We start from the raw sequence: 21901 nt of genomic DNA on the forward strand, positions 1-21901 counted from the left end.
ACTGTCCATCCATAACCATTATTTTCTATATAAATATATGAATATTATTGGAAGATAGTTTGTCCTATTTTTCATCACAAAATTTATTTGTAATTAATCTTTCTCTTTCATAGTAGAAAAAATTCAATAGACTATATGCACTCACTTCCATTGGCTACCAGTCATGATGGTGACTAATAAGAAGATAAAATTGGTTGTAACGTGATGGTGAAGTAGCTATATATCTAGTCCACAAATCAGTGTTTTGAAAAGTCTTCTTGATAGTAAGCAAGTCTCATCCAAATACTTTTCAACTATAAATTAAATTTATCGAGTGTACATTTAATAATAATCAATTGATATATATTTGAAATAAAATACCATTGTTAATTTTTTTTAATCTTGAAATCTCATGTTTAGAGGTTGAGGTTGAAGAGAACTTCACACTGGAAGACTAAATGTAGAGATGGAGAATCATAGGGTGCCACTATTTTATTTTGAAATTAAAAATAATGAGAGTTAAAGAAGATGCAACGGATACTATTACATAAATGATCTATAATAGTACATATTTAATAACACTCATATGCAACACTATTAAATCACTTTGGATCCTCTCCTTTTCTCCTCCCTTCTCCTTCAAACAAAACAAGTGTGAGAAGAAAGAGAAAATGAATAAAAAATCATAAATTAAAGAAGAGAGATGAAATATAAGAGAGATAGAAAGAAATTAGTGAAGAAGAAAGTTGGAGAGAAATTAGTGAAGGAGAGGATCCAAGTCCGTGAGAAAACACTATTATAGGCTATAACGTACTACTAATATATTTAATAGGGACTATATATAGCCTATAATAGTGTTTTCTCACGGGCACTCTCATATGAGTTATAATAGTTTAAAAATTTGTCTGGATCTATAATAGCGCTTTATAATAAAGCACTATTATGGATTTAAAATTCTTTTTAGATAAATAATTTGGGCTTTTATTAGCGCTTTAAGAAAAGTGTTATCTTAAATAGAGAGAAATAAAAACATAACTTTTGCATGCTAACAAGATTGGAATTTGCGAAGTTTAAAATCTTACCGCATTAATATAACAGCGCTTTACCAAAAGCGCTATCTTATATAGAGATGATAGTTAAATCATTTTCTAAATAAGGTGTATGGTAGCGCAGAACACGTCTATGATAGCGCTTATTATGAAATGCTATTAAAAAAATCTCATTTTAATAACGTTTTTACAATGCTATTATATGTATCCAATCTATAATAACAGAAGCTTTTATAGTGTTTTAAAGCACTATCCTATTTAATGTTATTCTTACACTTATATTATACACCAATACTTACACCAAACATTGTTCACCGTATTTATACGAGCAACAGTGTTTTTTTAAATAAAATAATAATATTTATAAAAAATATTTTTTATTTTTAAAATTACCGTATGTACGGGTGACAACTATTCATGTACGGACGAAACTGCTTACGTTACTATTCATGAACAATACTTTACAGTAGTCATCAAATTTGGTTAATGCAGTAGTGAAGTTGGTTAATGCAACATCCAGATATTAAAAATAATTTTTAGCAGTCACCAAACTTGGTTAATGCAGTGTAAAAACTTGGTTAATGCAGTAATAAAGTTGGTTAATGCAACATTCAGATATTAAAAATAATTTTTAGCCGTCATTAAACTTGGTTAATGCAGTGGAAAAACTTGATTAATGCAGTAATGAAGTTGGTTAATGCACGTCCATGTATTAAAAATTATTTTTAATTGAATAGGTTCATGGTGAGATGACTGTTAAAAATTATTTTTAATATTTGAATGTTGCATTAACCAACTTTATTAGTGCATTAACCAATTTTTACACTGCATTAACCATGTTTGGTGATTGTTAAAAATTATTTTTAATATTTGGATATATTATTAACCAACTTCATTACTGCATTAACTTAGTTTTAACACTGTATTAACCAAATTTGGTGGCTAATGTAAAGTACAGTTCATGAATAGTAATGTGAACAGTTCTGTCCGTACATAAATAGTAGTCGTCCGTACATGAATAGTGTTGTCCGTACATACGGTAATTTTAAAAATATTTTTTATATAAATTATTATTTTATTTTTAAAAACACTGTTCATCATATAAATACAATATTTGGTGTAAGTATTGGTGTATAATATGGATCAAAGAATAGCATTACTCTTAATAAAAAGTGTTAAAATGGAAACATTTTTTAGCATACATGAACTACTAATAAACACAAATATATAAAGATGACATTAATGAGATAAATTTTATACAGAGGAATCATACCAGCATTCATGATTCTTATATTACAAATATCAAATATATAATTTTCACAATGTTTATTCATTCATATATTAAACATCAAAATCAATGACTTTATAAAAAAAACACCAAAGTCAAGTAAATAATTTCATAACTTATAATATACTAGAAAGATGGTTCTTTTTCCACTAATAACATAGACACCAAATACTATTAGAGAAAATATGAGTTTAATATTTCAAATTTTAGTAGATAATTTTTTTTCTTCTCTTCAACAACAGTAAAAATGATACTATCAACCATCAAAATAACTAATTAACTAAAATTGCAATATATTTTAATATTTCAAACAAATAGGCAACAAGAAATATATATAAATTAAAGTTAAGGAGAATATCAGATATGTTCACTCTATCGTTTTGACGTTGATTCCGCCTGAATTAGAGTTAGAAAGATGAAGATACAAACAAAATAACAATGTTAATCGAAGGAGAAAACAATCCTGTAAAATTGTTAAAATAATGTCTGAAAAATTAAAAGAATATAAATATTTAACCTAATAATTAATAGAAATAATTGAAAATTGAAACGAAATGGTTAAGATCAATTGACATCAAAGTGTCATGACATAAAATTAACATCGACACTAAATTCTATTCTTTTTTTAGAAAAATACTTTTTTTTTTTTGCTGTCAAGGAGGGCTTAAGCCCAAGGAAAAAAAAACAAACTACACCTCTAACAGCCTAGAAGAAGAAATTCCTCTAATATCAGCATCTAAGGCCTTACACAAAAAAGAAGGAATGCTTTGATGGAAAATAACACCCCCACTCATCTTCCCTCCTTCAATAGCTAACAAATGAGCACACTTATTAGTCTCTCTATACTCATGCACAAGCTTGAAATCTTCAAACTCTCCTATAAGGATCCTGATACGATTTACAAGACTAACCACCCCATTAGAACAATGGTTATAAGAAAGAATAGAATCCACAACAACTTTGGAATCCGAGTGCACGACCACTTTCCTGTGGCCATAACGAAGAGCTAGCGCAACACCTTCATGAATCCCCCAGTACTCTGCCATAAGAGCAGAGAAAATGCCAACACTCTTGGAAAAACTCCCAAGCCAAAGCCCTTTCGAATCACGCAAAATGCCATCGCAGCCGGACTTGCCATTAGCTTCAGACGCACCATCAACATTAAGCTTGACAAAACCAACCTCCGGCCAAATCCACAGACAACTCTTCACCTCCACCCTTCTATCCATGACGCTCCTCCGCATCTTGAGAATCTCCTGATAATCACTAACTCTATCAAAGATGAATTTTTGCTCTAACATTGGCCTACTGTATCCTTGATCATGCAACTCTTTATTTCTCCACAACCATAAAGAATGACAACCAACAGCCCAATAGCTACTCCACACCGTAGTCACATCATTGTTCCCAGCCAAGTTTGCCTCAATCGAATCACCGAGACAACCAGTGTTGAAATCCTGAGCCAGCCTGGACGGAAGAACATTCTCCCAAATCCTCCTCGCAAACTTGCAGTCCCTAAGAACATGAAGAGTTGATTCACAAACACTCCCACGCAGGCTACAGCTTGCACTGCCATAACCAAATCCATTCAGCCTCGCATTTGTGAGTAATCTATCATGATAAATTAACCAAATAAAACTCCTTACTCTCTCCGGTACATGGAGCTTCCAAATAGCAGTCCAACTCTTACTCACTAAACCAGTACTAGGATGCTGTAACAACTTATACATCTCTCCGATCGAAAAGGAACCATCATCCATATTTGAAACATGGAATCTATCCCTCATATCATCCGCTATAGGAGGGCAGATAGCAGCAATCCTAAGCTTGATATCAGGAGGAATCCAATCCATGCTACTCCAATTCCAATCCCCATCCTCCCCTACAAGATCACGCACCATAGCACTGTTAATATCCGGAGGAATATTCTCCATTCTATCCATAATGCATTCACCAGCTTCCACCCAACAATCATACCAGGCATTAACATCAGTGCCATCTCCTATCCTCCAAACACCAAGCTCACGAAGATTCGAAGAAGACTTAACAATAGCTTTCTAAAGAGCTGAGTCAGACCTTTTGGCTATGAGCTGAGTGCCCCTATCATCAATCGTGTACTTTCCTCTCATAATATTACACCACAAATCATTATCACCATTCATCATCTGGCAGCCAAGTTTCATAATGCACACCTCATTCATGATATGCATGTTACGTAAACCTAGCCCACCAACATCTTTAGACGTAGTAACAACATCCCAACTTACCGCATGATACTTCCTTTTCTCTATCGTGTCTCCCCATATAAAATTCCGCTGCAATTTTTGGATCTGGTTAATTTTTGCAGTCGGCAACATGTTTGTCATCATAGGATAAACTGGTATGGCTTCCATAACACTCTTCGCGAGAGTCACTCTCCCAGCAAAAGAAAGATTCCGGGCCTTCCAACTATTCAGCTTTAGCATGATTTGCTACGTAACATAATCACAGTCATTCTTGCGCAGGCCTTTACCAGTGATGGGAACCCCGAGGTATTTGCCCAGCCCACTAGCCTCCCTAAAACCAGAAGCCCTAACTAATTTTGCTCTCATACCTCGAGCCACATTCTTAGAGAAGACAATACTGGACTTTTCATTGCTGATTTCTTGGCCTGACATCTTACAAAAACTGTCCAGCGTTTGCTTTACACAGTTCATTTGAGCCTCCGAGGCTTCTCCAAATAACAATAAATCATCTGCAAACATTAAATGCGAAATGTGCACACGTTTTCTACCAATTTGAAACGCCTTCCATCTCTTTTGAGTAACCTCATACTCTATTAAATGTGATAATTTATCAATGCAGAGAACAAAAAGATAAGGAGACATTGGGTCTCCTTGACGAATACCCCGACGAGGCCTAAAGAACTCACTCCGGTTACCATTCCAATTAACATTCGTCTCCACACTAGTAACACCATGCATGATGATGTTGATCATATCTTCTGGAAGACCAACCTCACTTATAATTCTCCAAATGTAATCCCAATTGAGCTTATCATAAGCCTTGGACAAATCAATTTTGATGGCAAAAAAGCCTTTCTTCCCTTTCTTAGTGTTCATGCAGTGCATAACTTCATTAGCAATAATAATATTTTCATGGATAGAGCGACCAGGGACAAAACCGGTTTGATACGGTAATATAAGGTGATCCATAGAAGCTTTCAACCTACTCACCACCACCTTACTGATAATTTTGTATATCGTGTTGCACAAAGAAATAGGCCTAAATTGAATAATAGTCTGGGGTTGGTCCACCTTAGGAATAAGACAAATATCAGTCTTATTCACCTCGCTAATCATGCTAGGGCATTTCCACACATCTCTAACAAACAGACACACATTCAAGCCAACAACATCCCAAGACTTTTGACAAAATCCCGCGGGGAATCCATCCGGGCCAGGCGCTTTCCAAGGCTTCATAGAGAACACAGCCCTTTTAACTTTCGTATCACTAATATTAGCCTTCAACTCTTCCAGTCTAACATTGCTAAGCTTAGAGAATTCCACATAAGATTTCTTCCAACTATACACAGCACTCTTACTATCAAACAGGTTTTCATAGAAAGAGGAAACATGTTCCTGTAAACCTGTTTGATCTTCTATCCACTCGCCATCAGCATCCTTCAGCATCAGAAATTTATTTCTTTTTCTTCTAGCCATCGTTTTCATATGATAGTATTTCGTGTTGCGGTCACCATCAACACCCCACATAGTCCTTGATCTTTGATGCCACTCAACTCCTCTTGAAGCTTGACTTCCAGTCTTCTCATACCACCGTAATTATCCTGCAGCTGAAGCTTCCTCTGCGTACCCTCAAGTCTTCTAGTGATCTCCTTCTTTCTTCTTTTGATTTTATCAAAGGTATCAAACTTCCATCTTTCAATACCTTCCACAACATTATTAAGGTTAACATTAAAGGGAATATCTTCTCTCCAAGAGTCCTGCATCATGTCATGATAAGAATCATTCAGAAGCCAAGCGTTCTCGAATCTGAACGGCTTTTGCATGCACTCATACTTCTCCTCTTTCAGATTAATGAGAATAGGATGATGATCCGAAAATTCCACACGAACCAACACCTTCACAAAAGCTTCCAGAAATTGAAAACGCCAGGCATCATTACTTAAGGCTCTATCCAGCTTTTCATAAATACGTTGACCACCATGATAGATTGGCCCCCGCCACGTAAACCTAGGTCCACGCGACTCTACATCATTCAAACTACACACAATAATTCTATCTCTAAATTTCTTGCATCTACTAAGAGGAGCTGGCAGACCCCCTTTTTTCTCCAAACTACAAGCAATATCATTGAAATCGCCGGCTATCATCCAAGCTTTACTCATATTGCTAGCTAAGTACTGCAGCTCATGCCACAAAAGCTGCTTTTGAATATCATTAGGGCTCGCATAGACAGCTGTAAAGTACCACTCTTCCTTCTCAAGCTCAACTTTGAAATGGATAAATTGTGTCGTCTTCATATGCAGGCTAAGACCAATATCACTTGACTTCCAAGCAACCACTATCCCCCCAGCATAACCAGTATTATCTATACTTTCCATACTATCATAACCCAGCCTCCTCAAAGCTTTAATAGGGATAGACGGATTACATCTAGTTTCTACAATGACCAAAACACCAGGCTTATAATTATCAATATATTGCTTGCAATATCTGAAAAAAGCACTGCTTGTTGCACCTCTACAATTCCAAACCATAATTCTAAAATTGGACTTAATCATAATTACTGTTTTGAGTAGGACCACACCCAACAATTGCAAGGAAACTCCTAAGCATTTTCCATGGAGTTCTTCTTCTCAAGATCACCCCTATCCTTACTCATCTCCTCGGCATCCATATCCAAGGTTTGACTTGTCTCAGCAATCAACATCTCACTAGAAATATTTGGCTGAAGCATATTTGCTGGAGAATGTATATCCGGTGGGATATCAACTTCTATTTTATCTTTTAAACGTGCATGGGCATGCACCAATCCCACTGTGCCACCTGCTTTGCTCTTACCACCCAAGTCATTTTTTTTGATAGCCCCCGTGGAATTCTTCCTCTTTTTAATATTAAATAATTCAGTTTTAACTGCCACTTGCATCTCCCTTGGATTAACTTTGTCAAAAATACCCTTCATACCAGACATACTAATACTACTACTTTTCTCCTTCACTTGGATACCTCCACGTGTAGTAAACATCTCCCTCTTATTTTTTGCTTCTTTTTTATGTTTCCCACTACCCCCAGCCATTAAACGCTTTTGATTACTCCTCTGATTACCTTCTTTCTGTCCCCCATTAATTCCAAGATTGACCAAAGAATTTATTACCTCATCATTGCCAATAACTCCTTGTTGCGCTACCCTAGGGATCTCATTCCCAGCAGTAACCATAGACTCATTAATACCTTGTCGGCCACCATTCTTCCCACAATTCAAATCGTGATCCACCCCATGTTGAGTGCCAGCTGTGCCTTCCTTAGTGGTTGTTATTTCCATTTCTAAACTACAACTCCCATCTTCCATCGTAACTGTATCAATAGCAACTTCTTTACTACCAATAAATGCAGTATCCTCATTTTCCAAAACAAGAAATCTGGATCCACCATTAATGGTGTTAGCATTAATTTTGGCCGGAGTAATGTTTTTCCGACCCTCCACCACCTTCTTGTTTCTTCTTGGTTTCTGAACAATCTTCCATACGCTCTCTTTATCAGCACCCATGAAACTTGTACCTTCAATCCCAGCTTCAGCACAGTTGCTAATCCTCTCCCCACCCACTACGTCATCATCCTTCCTTATAATGCCCATATCTACCACAAGCAAGACAAAGAAGATGTAGTCCTTCATATTCAACCTTGTAACAACTACCTTCAATCCTGAACATTGCCAGCAAGGGTTTAGACAAGTTAACCGCCACACAAACACGAGCATACTTCCCTCTCTCCTGCTTGATGGTAGTTTTGTCAACTTTGATAGTTCTGCCAATTTTATTGCCAAACTCAGAGAGCGCGCGCGGATCATAGTACTCGATGGGGAGACCAGAGATGCGAACCCACACCGCCACTTCATCAATGGTATCACTTTCCGGCTGGAAATTAGGACGCCAATCCTTGACTGTCAAGTAGTGATCATATATGAACCACTGACCATTAGCCAAGGCCGCCTTTTTGTCATCGTCATGCGAGAATGCCACTAGATAGTAATCATTACTCAAATCTATGATGCTGATAACTCCTCTTCTAACCCACATCTGGTTCAACCTACCTTCAAGAGCTTTATACCTGATTCTCCTGCCTAACAGCTTCACTATGACTCCTCTCCTCCATGGCCTTTGAATTCTTTTCTTTTCCTCTTCCGAAAAGATGAAATTAGGGCACTCGTATCCTCCCACCAATTCTTCTTCTACTTTGATCTCCCCATACGTCACTTCTATGGTATCATGCTCATCCCACTGCCACCCTGAATCTCCTCCATCCCATCCACATTCCTGCCCATCATGATTTCTTTGAAAGAAAATTCTCTTCCTCCAAACGATTCTTTTACCTTCTTCGTACTTCTCTCCTGTAGATCGACCTCCGCCTTACTCTTCCCCGGACTTCCAATCGTGCCACTTCCTGAACCATCAGCTAAGGGATCAATGAACCCTAGCAGAGGATTCATTTTCTCTTCCTTTTTGTGTAATTTTTGAATCCCTTAGAAAAATACTTGTATGAACACAAACATAACAAGTGGCTTTACAAACAAACAATCACAAATTTTTATTAATTAAAAAACAAAAATATTTTTTCTCTCTCCTACTCAATCGCAACCACCCCATGAATCCAATTAAAAAAGAAGTTAAATTTTAAATAAATTTAAAAATTTTCTCTTTTCTTATTAGTTGTTTCTAACACTAATGATTTATGTTCGTATTCTCCCTTTTTTATTATTAATATAATGACTAAAATAAATTTTCTTTAAAAAATCATGTTAATTTTGATGTGAATATATCTTAATCTTTAATAATAATAAACGTGAAGGATTTTGTGTCATGACAGTTGGATGTCAATTCATCTTATTAAAGGTTATAGTGACATCAACTTCTTCTTAATTAAAGGCTAAAATATATTAACTACATTTATATGATTTTCGCCTTCAGCGTATGAATCGGTGGAGTTTTCAACCGTATGTTTGACGTCATGAACAAATAATTCAATAAATGAGATAACTTATACTTTTCAACCAAAAAAACTAACCAGGTTTTCATAAATTCTCCTTAAAGCATATATTTGTTGAAACTGCTGTTTTTAGCACTTCAGTTGGCGTAACTGGTTACGCCTGTTACCGTAACCGGTTACGAACCCGTAAAACAGATTTACTGTAGATGTTGCGTTTGCGTAACCGGTTACGCTGTTTGCCGTAACCGGTTACACTGAAGCCCAACTGTTTTTCTGTTTGTTTTAGGGTGCTTTAAATCATTCCAATCATTTTGTAACTTGTACTATATAAGGAGCTCACTACTCCTATGTTGTGGTTAATGCCAATTCACTATCTCACCCTCAATTACTCTCTCTCTCTCTATTATTTCTCTTCTTTCTTTAGTCTTCATCTTCTTCAATTGATCATTTTCCCCATTAAAGAAACCTTAATTTGATTTGTATGTTCCAACATTTGGCATCAAGAGCTCTGGTTCTGATCAGATTCCGCTGCAACAATGAGTACCAATGATCGAATCCCATCCAATTTACCGATTCTTGATTCGAAGAATTACGACAAGTGGTCTAAGCAAATGAAGGTCTTGTTTGGATATCAAGAAGTTCTCGATATCGTCAACAATGGAGTCACACCTCTTGGGGCTGAACCTACAGCTGCACATCAAGCCACTTTCAGGGAAGAGAAGAAGAAAGATTACAAAGCTCTCTTCTTGATACACTCTTGCGTCGATGGTGATAACTTCGAAAAGGTCGGTGATTGCGAGTCCGCGAGGCAAGCTTGGTTAATTCTTGAGAAAGCATATGCTGGGGCTGCGAAGGCGAAGATTGTGAGGTTACAAACTCACAAGAGGCAATTCGAGTTAACGCAAATGGAAGAGAAGGAAACGATCAACGATTATGTGACGCGCATTACGCGCTTAGTGAATCAAATCAAGTCGTGTGGGGAAACGATCTTAGAGCAGAATGTTGTGTCAAAAATCTTACGTTCGTTGACGTCAAGATTCGACAACATTGTGGTTGCTATTGAAGAGTCGAAGGACCTTACGTCGCTGAGCAAGGATGAGCTTCAAAGTTCCCTAGAAGCACATGAACAAAGAATGGACGAGAGAGGAAGCGATAAAGCAAAGGCGGAATTAGCTTTGCAAGCTCGTTTCAATGAAAGGAGTAAAGGTTCGAAAGGGAAATGGCCTTCGAAAGGGAAGCAAGGCGATGGTGAACCTAAACATTCGAAGGGACAAAAGGGTGAGAGCAGCAGCTCAAACGGTTATGGTGATCGAAGCAACGCGAGAGGTGGAAAACCAAGAGACATGAGCAAGGTACAATGCTGGAAATGCAGGAAACTTGGGCATTTTCAAGCAAAGTGTGGTGCTAAACAGCTTGAAACTAAAGGGGATGAAGCCAAGGTTGCTAGGCAAGAGGTGGATGATGAAGCCACACTCTTAATGATGATTACCGATGAGTGCGAAGGCATGACAGAGGTGCTGGACAGCAGCTGCAAGTCACGGGACAGCAGCTGCAGCAGTGCAGAAAAAGCGACAGTTTTGAGTTCGGAACAAAATGTGATGATTTCGGTTCGTGATGGAACTCAAGGCAAAGAGGAGTGGTACTTAGACTCCGGATGTTCAACGCATATGACTGGAAGAAGAGATTGGTTTGTGCAAATCAATCAAGTGGCGAAAAACAAAGTGAAGTTTGCGGACGATTCCACTCTCATGGCCGAAGGTGTCGGTGATGTGTTGATCGAGAAAAAGGATGGTGGACATTCTATGATCAAGGATGTGCTATATATTCCAGGTATTAAGTGTAATCTTTTGAGTATTGGTCAATTGCTTGAAAAAGGTTACAATATACGGTTGGAAGATAAGATCTTGCGAGTTGTTGATGCAAGTGGAGTGTTGATCCTAAAGGCTCCCATGGCTACCAATAGGACTTTCAAAGTGGAGCTGAAAGTATTGGAGCATAGGTGCTTAGCTACAACTGCAAGTAGAGAGGAGTGGTTATGGCATTATCGTCTCGGTCACTTGAATTTTCGTGATCTCAAAGCGTTGCAACAAGAGGGTATGGTTACCGGGCTGCCACACATTAACGTTCCAGCTGAGTTGTGTGAGGAATGTGTGAAAGGAAAACAACACAAAGGAAGTTTTAGCAAGGATGCGGGTCACAGGACCAATGCACACCTTGAGGTGGTGTATTCCGATGTTTGTGGACCTATGCAAGTGGACACATTTGGTGGCAATCGATATTTTGTCACGTTCATTGACGATTTTAGTAGAAAGTTGTGGACTTACGTCATCAAGAGAAAGGATGAGGTGTTTGATGTATTCAAAAGGTTTAAGTCCATGGCGGAGAGGCAATGCGGTCGCAAGTTGAAAGTTCTCAAAACGGACGGTGGAGGTGAGTATACCTCGGTTGCGTTTGGGAAGTATTGTGATGATGAGGGTATAGTGCGTGAGGTTGTGCCACCCTATACGCCGCAGCAAAATGGTATTGCCGAGAGGAAAAATCGTTCAATTATGAACATGGTTCGAAGCATGTTAAGCGGTAAAAGTCTACCGAAGGAACTATGGGGAGAAGCGGTCTCTACAGCCACATACTTATTGAATCGTTGTCCTACAAAGAAGCTTGAAAAGCTTACACCGGAAGAGGCTTGGTGTGGATTCAAACCGAATCTAAGTCATTTGCGTGTATTCGGTTCGGTGGCTTATAAACATGTGCCGGGACAATTGAGAAAGAAGTTGGACGATAAAGGAGAAGAGATGATATTCGTTGGATATCACTCTACAGGCGGTTACAAACTGTTCGATGCGAGAAATCGGAAGATTCAAATTAGTCGAGATGTTATTTTTGAAGAAAATAACAGCAGCAGTCTCAGCGTAACCGGTTACGGCCAGCCAGTACAAACTGGCGTAACCGGTTACGGACAGGAAAAACAGAGTCAGAATTCTGCAGGGAACAGCGTAACCGATTACGGCCAGGCAGTACATACAGGCGTAACCGGTTACGAGCAGAACAGAATCCCAACTGCTGTATTTTTTGATGATCCAGTCAGTCCCGAAACAGTTCCGCAGCCTCCGAATGATGTTCAAACTGAAGGACACCGTAGAAGATCAACAAGGCAAAGAGTGTTGCCTTCTAGACTCCAAGAATGTGAGAGATTCCAAGATAACGAAGTTAATAATGAAGGTGATTTCGTTCATTTTGCGCTTATGGCCGAATCCGAACCGGTGAATACGGAGGAGGCTCTAAGGGATCCAAAATGGATTTGTGCAATGAAAGAGGAGCTGGAATCAATCGAGAAAAACGGTACTTGGGAGTTAGTTGATCTACCTCATGGTAAGAAGCCAATTGGTGTCCGTTGGGTCTTTAAAGTGAAAGCAAATCCGAAGGGCGAGATAATCAAGTATAAGGCTCGATTAGTAGCGAAAGGGTTTTTGCAACGTGAAGGAATAGACTTTGAGGAGGTGTTTGCTCCTGTGGCTAGGCTTGAGACCATCCGATTGGTTGTTGGTATTGCAAACAACAACAATTGGAGCGTTTATCAAATGGACGTCAAATCTGCGTTTTTGAACGGTCCACTTGATGAGGAAGTTTATGTTGGACAGCCCCCTGGTTTTGAAGTAAAGAATCAAGAGATGAGATACTACAAGTTGCATAAAGCCTTGTATGGTTTGAAACAAGCTCCAAGAGCTTGGAACAAACGCATAGATGGCTTCCTTGTTGACATTGACTTCAAGCGGTGTGTGTCCGAACATGGTGTATATGTGAGATCAAATGCTAAGGATGGAGTGATAATCCTTTGCTTATATGTGGACGATCTCTTGATTACCGGCAGCTGTGAGGAGAGTATTTCAAGGTTCAAGAAGGAACTCATGAGCGAGTTTGAGATGACGGACCTTGGAATCATGAAATACTTCCTTGGCATAGAGTTCCAAAGGTCAAAAACGGGACTGCTCATGCACCAAAGGAGGTATGCACTTGAGATCTTGAAGAGGTGTGAAATGGAACATTGCAATGTTGCCATTACACCATGTGAAGCAAGGCTACAGCTGTCCAAAAGTGAGGATGAGCAAGATGTTGATCCAACTCAATATCGAAGATTGATTGGATCATTGCGGTATTTGTGCAATACGCGACCGGACTTGGCATTTAGTGTCGGTATTGCGAGTAGATTCATGGAGAGACCAAAGGTATCTCATATGGCAGCTGTCAAGAGGATCCTTAGATATATTAAAGGGACTCTTGGTTGTGGAATTCTCTTTCCGGCATCGGATACGAGCCGAAAGTGTGATTTACTTGGTTTCACCGATTCCAATTGGTGTGGTGATAAGGATGATAGAAAGTCAACAGCTGGATACATCTTTATGCTAGGTAGAACTCCAATCTCTTGGTGTTCGAAAAAGGAACCGGTGGTAGCACTCTCATCTTGTGAGGCCGAGTATATTGCGGCATCGTTGTGTGCTTGCCAAGCCATGTGGCTTATGAATCTATTGAAGGAGCTTAATAGTAGTGAGGGTGAGGCTATTACTCTCCTTGTCGACAATGTCTCCGCGATCAACCTTGCGAAGAATCCAATTGCACATGGAAGAAGCAAGCACATAGAGATGCGGTTTCATTACTTGAGGGAGTTAGTGAGCGATGGAAAGTTACGATTGGGGTATTGTCGAAGCGAAGATCAAGTAGCTGACTTATTGACCAAGGGTGTGACCAATGAGGTGTTCAAGAGGCTGAGAAGGAAGCTGAGCATGGTGGACTTGGACCAACTGAAGTGAGGTGGTGTGTTGAAACTGCTGTTTTTAGCACTTCAGTTGGCGTAACCGGTTACGCCTGTTACCGTAACCGGTTACGAACCCGTAAAACAGATTTACTGTAGATGTTGCGTTTGCGTAACCGGTTACGCTGTTTGCCGTAACCGGTTACACTGAAGCCCAACTGTTTTTCTGTTTGTTTTAGGGTGCTTTAAATCATTCCAATCATTTTGTAACTTGTACTATATAAGGAGCTCACTACTCCTATGTTGTGGTTAATGCCAATTCACTATCTCACGCTCAATTACTCTCTCTCTCTATTATTTCTCTTCTTTCTTTAATCTTCATCTTCTTCAATTGATCATTTTCCCCATTAAAGAAACCTTAATTTGATTTGTATGTTCCAACAATATTATCTCCTCTAGTGTTGTAATACGTTCTAAAATGGGAAGCTGTTCAAATATGATGGTAGTCATGATGCTAACAGTGGTTTGCAGCAGAGTTAATGGTTGTAGCGGGAAGGATTCCAGATGCGGTCACCACGGCCCGCATATCCGATTTCCATTCTATTTTAAAAATAGTGAAACAGAACATGGATGTGGTTATAAAGGCTTTGGTCTTACTTGTTCAAACGAACACAAAACTCTGATTGAGCTTCCTTCACAATCTGGTCCAATTATACTCCAAGTCAAAAGTATAAATTATCAAGACCAATATCTAATCGCATGTGACCCTGAAAATTGCTTTGCTGGAAAGCTTCTTAAACTCTACCGATCACAAATGTCTACTTTTCAGTTCTATAAGGAACCTGAAGACACTTATAATAAATACCGTTTCCTCAATTGTACCTCATTACCCTGCCAGGTTTATGTTGTTCAGTCTAGCAGCAATTTCCTTCGTTCGGGTTTTGATCCAATACTCTGCACCACAACTCCAGATATTATTTCTTCACCGTACGTGCCGGTAGAGGAGGATCAGAATGATTGCTTGGGTTTGACATGGTCGAAACCCAATTGTAGCATGTGTGAAATACAAGGCAAGATTTGTAAACCCAAAAATAACGGAACTGGAGACGAGATAGAATGTCTTGACCGTCATCACAAACCAATTAAGAAGATACTTCTATATATCACAGGTTAGATATACTTCTTTACATTTTTTTTTATTTTTTATAACATTTACATACACATCATATTGAGATTTTAAATAACTAAACTATTTAGTTTTATTTTTGTGTAGTTGCGTTAGTTGGTGCAGTTATGACGATGTTGATTCTTAGGACATGTTTGCGTCTCTATAACTATTTCAAAACAAAGAGTGAAGACGAGACTAGAATTGAAAAGTTTTTAGAGGATTATCGGGCGCTCAATCCCACGAGATTCTCTTTTGCGGATATAAGGCGGATTACAAATAACTTTAGAGAAGAGTTAGGTGAAGGGGCTCATGGCGCTGTATTCAAAGGTAAATTATCGAATGAAATTCTGGTGGCTGTGAAGATGCTAAAAAACACAGTGGGGGATGGAAAAGAGTTTATCAATGAAGTGAAAGCTATGGGAAAAATCCATCACATTAATATAGTTCGTTTGGTTGGATTCTGCGCGGATAGATCTTATCGTGCTCTTGTTTATAATTTCTTTTCAAACGGCTCGTTACAAAACTTCATAACCCAACCTAAAAACATTGATAATTTTTTAGGTTGGAAAATGCTAGAACAAATAGCTCTTGGCATAGCTAAAGGTATTGAGTACCTTCACACGAGTTGTGATCAACGAATTCTTCACTTTGATATTAATCCCCACAACGTGTTATTAGACGACAACTTTGTTCCAAAGATTACAGATTTTGGTTTGGCTAAATTGTGTTCTAAAACTGAAAGCATAGTTTCAGTAACTGCTGCGAGAGGGACTCTGGGTTACATTGCGCCTGAAGTATTTTCGAGGAACTTTGGAAATGTATCATATAAAGCTGACATATATAGTTATGGGATGTTACTGCTTGAAATGGTTGGAGAAAGAAAGAGTATAAGTCAGTTTTCAGAGGAAAATTTTAAAGTTTTGTATCTAGAATGGGTTCAGAATTTTCTTGAAGGGCGCGATATGCAATTGAAGATTGAGAAAGCAGGAGATGATGTAATTTTAAAGGTAGGATTGTGGTGTATTCAGTGGAATCCGATAAATCGTCCATCCATAAAAGGTGTGCTACAAATGTTAGAAGCTCAAGAAGATGGAAATTTGATTGTGCCTCCAAACCCTTTCAACTCTACAATTTTGAAAAATGGTGAAATCTCGAAAAAGTATTCAACTTTAGAGTTAGAGTCTATACATGAATGAGATAAGATATGGTTGTCACATTAGAAAATATCAGGTGCGACAAGATTAACATTTTATATATTTTTTAGTTGCAGCGTTAATCTTGAGGCATTTAAATAACACTACCTCATTGGAGTAGATGTAGTCTTTAATGTTTTTTTTATGACATCTTCATCATCAACAAACATTGAATAACTGTATTAGCAAGATGAAAATAATCAGCATGTTTGGTATTCACATTAGGGAAAGAAATGGTGAAAAAATGAAAATATGTCATGTGAAGTGTTCATGTAAAGTTCCCAATATTGTATTACTAACTAGTTAGCATTGAATTGATCATGGTTGAATGGAACATATTTGATTAGTGTTATGAACATGCTTTTGCTATTGCATGATATAAATTACACTGAAAAATGCTAACTCTAAAATTAAGATTTTCATTTATTATTTCCTTCGTGATAATTACATTCACCAATCACTTATTTATAACATTAACATCAACCAATTATTAACTATCTAGATCCTTCTTAAGAGTAATGACTCAACTATTAATCATAATGGACTTATAGTTTACTTAATATTTAAGTAAAAAATAAAATAAAAAGAATGACACCATTGTAAAAGAAATAAAATCATAAAATGTAATTGTTATGATTTGAATTGTGTCCCTTAGTTAGTTTTTTCTAAGTAATTTTTTTTAATAAAAAAATTAAAACGTTGTCCACCCAGAATTTATACATTAATTTTTTGTTGATTGAGATGTAAGTTTGTAAAAAAAAATACATTATTTGTAGCAGTGTTGTTTCACAAAAATGTTAGGTCGTGTTTGTTGGATCATCATAAAGAGCATCTATATTGGATCAAGAGCAACACACAAGTGAGAGAGACACCACATTGTTGTTTAATCATGGTTCGTGTTTGAGTGTTTTAATTTGGGTTATTTTTTATCGATTCTGGAAATTTAAGATTGAAGTTCATCATATTTATCATGAACATGATGAACCTAGGAAGTGGTTCACGACGACATCCTGGGTAACTAGGGCGGAGGTAAGGCTGAGAGGGAGAGAAAATTGAGAGATAGGTCTGACATAAGAGAGAGAAGCGAGGAGTGAAAATGAAGATTTTCTTGTTGACTCCTCCTTTTATAGTGTCTCCATGAGCGCCTCTAATCTTGCCAAGTGGCACATCTGGTGCCTTCTGATTGTTTGATCATTGTATGGATCCTATGACTTCTGTACAAGAGTCCCCGCCGTTGTTAGCATGCGCATCAGTTTCAACCTTAGATCTCCTAAAGATTTGCATTGTATTCAGATCCAACGGATCTAGTTGAGTCAGTGCTTTGACTCAGTTCTTGGGATTTTTTCAACTTGGGCCTTCGCCCATTAATTTCCACACCCCGTTATATTTTACAATTTTTGTATAGACCCCTATAGCTTCTTACTAACCCGTGGCAAAATTCCATAAATGCCCCTATAATTCGGAGATGCATCTCCGAAGACATCAAAAAGGGTGATTTTGAAATTACATCTCCGAAATCAATTTTTTTACAAAAAGGTGTTTTCGGAGATGCATCTCCGAAATATGCTGCGTTTTTCTGTTTACTAAAAACAGCCACCCCTTTTTCATTCTACCTAAAACATAAAATTTTCCACACTACACCAATTTCTTCCAACTTCTACACAAACTACACTTGCTCTACAACATCAAAGGATTCAAAGGCTCATTCAAAGGCAACTCAAAGCTTCATAAAATTTGTAAGTTTTCAAACTTTGAACTCTAGCATTGATAATCTTATTAGGGCTATTAGAAATTAGCAAACTGTAGTAGGTTGAAGTTATTATGGGTCAATGGTAGTATTTAGTTGGTAAAAATTAGATTTTGAATGGGTTAAGGCAAGAAATGGGTGACTGCAAAAATGGAGAATTGCACGGGTTTTCGGAAGTGCATTTCCGAAATCACCTCTGACTAGTTTCGGAAATGCACTTCCGAAATGTAGTCTAAACTGATTTTTTATTTCCTAAATTGTTTCAAAGTCTTACCGATTGCAATTTTTCAGGAAAATGTCAGAAAATCCGACACGACTTAGATAGGGTAGGGAGACCCAAACGGCATCGGCTCGACGCGAGCGGGATGCACAGCTAGTAGTGACACGGGGACGGGGTCGAGTACCCGTCCAAATGGATGAGGCGCCTGCAAGTTCCTCATCTAAATCGAGGAGTAGGCTTGCTTGGGCGTCTTCCTCCCGTGAGGTTGAAGAGGATGTGGTGGAGGAACATCAAGAGGAGGTGGAGGCTCCTGAGGAGGAAAGGGTACCCGGGGTGGAGGCTCAGGACGATGAGGATGGGGGCTATACGGGAGGGCCTTCGGACACATCTCTGTTGTTATACTACCATGAGCACGTCGATCGACGTGTTTGGGAAGGAGAGGTAGTTTTATTATTACACTTTCTAACTTAACCATTTTAATTACAAATAGTTGAAAACATTAACTAACATTGTTGTTTTTTTGTTGTGACAGAAAATGCCAACCATAAAATCCGTGAACCATTCGCAGAAAATATTTGATCTCTTTATTCCGCAGGCTCAGTGGTTTAACGACGTTGTAGCTGCCTCCAGTCTTGGCGAATTATACATGACCGGATATACCACCATTAGCCACGGCATGCAGGGGGAATTTGCCGAAAGGTGGCACAAGGAGACATCGTCTTTCCACTTTCCTGTTGGGGAGTTGACGATCACCCCCTATGATGTCGCCTGTCTGCTCCACCTGCCGATCAGAGGGAGACTGCTGAACCATTCTCGTATACAACGGGTTAATGCCATCGAGTGGATGGTGGATTTTTTGGGCATGGACCCATTTATGGCCGAGAGGGAGTGCAGTGTAACGCATGGGGCACATATCCTGTTCTCCAGCCTGAGAGAGTTGTACGAGAACCATTTGGTGGTGGAAGCTGAGAATGAGGAGGAGGGGACAATTTATTTGTTGAGTACCACCGAGCCTGCGCTTTACGGTGTTGGTTCATAGGCAGTTGCCATTGTGCAGAGGATGGTCAGTGACGCGGCCGTTGCGTCGGCATATAGGAGGCAGAGGAGGTCCTAGAGAGTTAGGATTAGACATACTCAGTAGTAGTTGCCTATTTATGTTTTATTCATGACATTTAGTTGGGTTGTAATATTTTTACATTTTTGATTTATCTGAACAACTACCATTGATTAATATATTCGTATTTATTCTAGTTTACGTGTTATCTGATTCAGTTTTGCAATTTTGTCGAATAATGTAAAATATGGGATTTATCATTGTTTTGAAAAGAAAAAAAAACACTCAGAGCATAGTTCAGATATGCATAACTGAAATTGGTCCCCTGGTGTTTTCGGATAGGCATTTCCGAAATATTCAAAAAAAAAATGGGATGATTTTGGAGATGCATCTCCGAAATCTAAGAAATTATAAAATTGATGCCTTTAGAGATACATCTCTGAAGGGTATTTTGGGGATTTTAATAGGGTTTTCAATTCATATAGGTGTACAAAAAATTTATCTTATTTTTGTATGCTTTGTGTTCCTTTTTTTGTTTTATTTTTTTTGTTAGGTTTGGTGGGCTTTAAGCCCATTAGTTTTAATTTTATCTCATATTGTTTGCATGTACTCCCTATCCTTTTTGCTTTTTTTATTTAGTTAATTAAACCTAAATATTTAAAAATGTGACATTTTAAAATCAATCTTTCTTAAAAAAACTAAATGCGAAATTTGATTAACATCAAGTACCTTTTTCGAAAAGAATAAATTATTTGTAAGATAAAATCAATCTTCAACCTCCACTCACTCTCATTCAATAAAGTCATTCCTCTCATAATCAATTCTAAAACTTTTCCATTTAATCTCAAAAAAATATGATCCAAACACTTGACCAACATCAAGTTGTTTTTTAACTCAATCAAATCATTTTTCATACAAGCGCAAATAAAATCCTTGGTCAACACCAAGTTCTTTTTCCCATGTAATCAAAAGTAATTCCAAATCTTTTCATAATAAATAGGAAGAAAAAAGATTGATTGGGCTTAGGCCTCTTCCTTCGCTGAGTACTTGGATACTGGCTATAGAGCTTACAATTCAAGTACCCGTCGTCTAAACTAAAACACAATTGTTAACTGATTTTAGCTCGTTCCCCCTTGGAAGAAAAGGGATAAATATAAGCCTTTTTCCTCGAGTATTTGGATACTAGCTGTAGAGCTTACTGTTTGAATACTCGTCTTCCTTCAAGGAACCATGACTTAATTCGCCTCATCTTTTCACAATGAATCGGGTAAAAAGGATAAATTGGGCGTAGGCCTCTTTTTTCCCCGAGTATTTTGTTACTAGCTGTAGAGCTTACTATTCGAATACTCGTCATCCACTTAAAAACAATCCAACCAATCTAACCATCCTTTTTCCGCCTTAGTGCGACTGCGAAAACCTTTTGCAAACGAGTATGCATTATATATTTGACATGAAACAAACAAATTCCTCATCCTCCAAGCGCGAGCAACAAACAATGTTGAACCGCTCAACGTGAATCTAAGTGTTACTCTTTAAAAACAACCAACAAACAGTTCTTTTCTACTAGGAACTATGTACCTTTGAGTTCCCCATCGTACTTGGTGATACGTAGGAGTAGGGGTGGGAATAGGCCAGGCCGGCCTACAGGGGCCTATAGCCTAGCCTACTTAAGGCCAGGCCAGGCTAGGCCTATTTAATAAAAAGGCTAGGCTTGGGCTTTTTTAAAAGCCTATTTAATAAAATAGGCCAGGCCTATGCTATTAAAAGAGCCTATAAAGCCTTGTAGGCCGGCCTATATATATATATATATATATATATATTAAAATTAGTCTAAATAGGTTGGCCTATATATGCATATATATTAGAAAAAGCGTTAAATAGATTGGTCTATATATGCATATATATTAGAAAAAATGTTAAATAGGTTGGTCTAAATGTTCTTATATATGCGACCTATAAGGCTTTTTAAGTAATATGAATTAATTGAAAACATTAATAAGAAAGAGGCTTTTAAATAGGCTTTCAGGCCAGGCCAGACTTTTAAAAAGGCCAGGCCAGGCTGAAAAAACGAGCCTATAGTAGGCCATAGGCCAGGCTCAGGCCTTATAAGTTTATCGTAGGCCAGGCCCAGGCCTTATAAAGCCTAGCCTAGCCTAGCCTATTCCCACCCCTACGTAGGAGCGAGATTCAACGTCTCAATAAGCATCCTAATTAAAAAACTTATTTTAGCCCATTTAAATAATACATAATA

The 21901-nt window shown here is 38.0% G+C and overlaps 2 protein-coding genes across 2 annotated transcripts; one reads left to right on the forward strand and one right to left on the reverse strand.

The window, feature by feature from the left end:
- Positions 1-6022: 6022 nt before the first annotated feature.
- On the reverse strand, positions 6023-7075 carry LOC131598369 (uncharacterized). Its single transcript, XM_058870980.1, has one exon. The coding sequence runs from the start codon at positions 7073-7075 to the stop codon at positions 6023-6025; it is 1053 nt and encodes a 350-aa protein (XP_058726963.1).
- Positions 7076-14595: 7520 nt separating this feature from the next.
- On the forward strand, positions 14596-16970 carry LOC131596071 (rust resistance kinase Lr10-like). The gene is made up of 2 exons (XM_058868631.1): positions 14596-15437; positions 15542-16970. Exons 1-2 carry the CDS (start codon positions 14747-14749, stop codon positions 16630-16632), a joined length of 1782 nt encoding a protein of 593 aa, XP_058724614.1. The 5' UTR covers positions 14596-14746; the 3' UTR covers positions 16633-16970.
- The last annotated feature ends 4931 nt before the right edge of the window (positions 16971-21901 follow it).

Source organism: Vicia villosa, linkage group LG4 (genome assembly GCF_029867415.1).
Source record: "Vicia villosa cultivar HV-30 ecotype Madison, WI linkage group LG4, Vvil1.0, whole genome shotgun sequence".
Taxonomy (NCBI): Eukaryota; Viridiplantae; Streptophyta; class Magnoliopsida; order Fabales; family Fabaceae; genus Vicia; species Vicia villosa.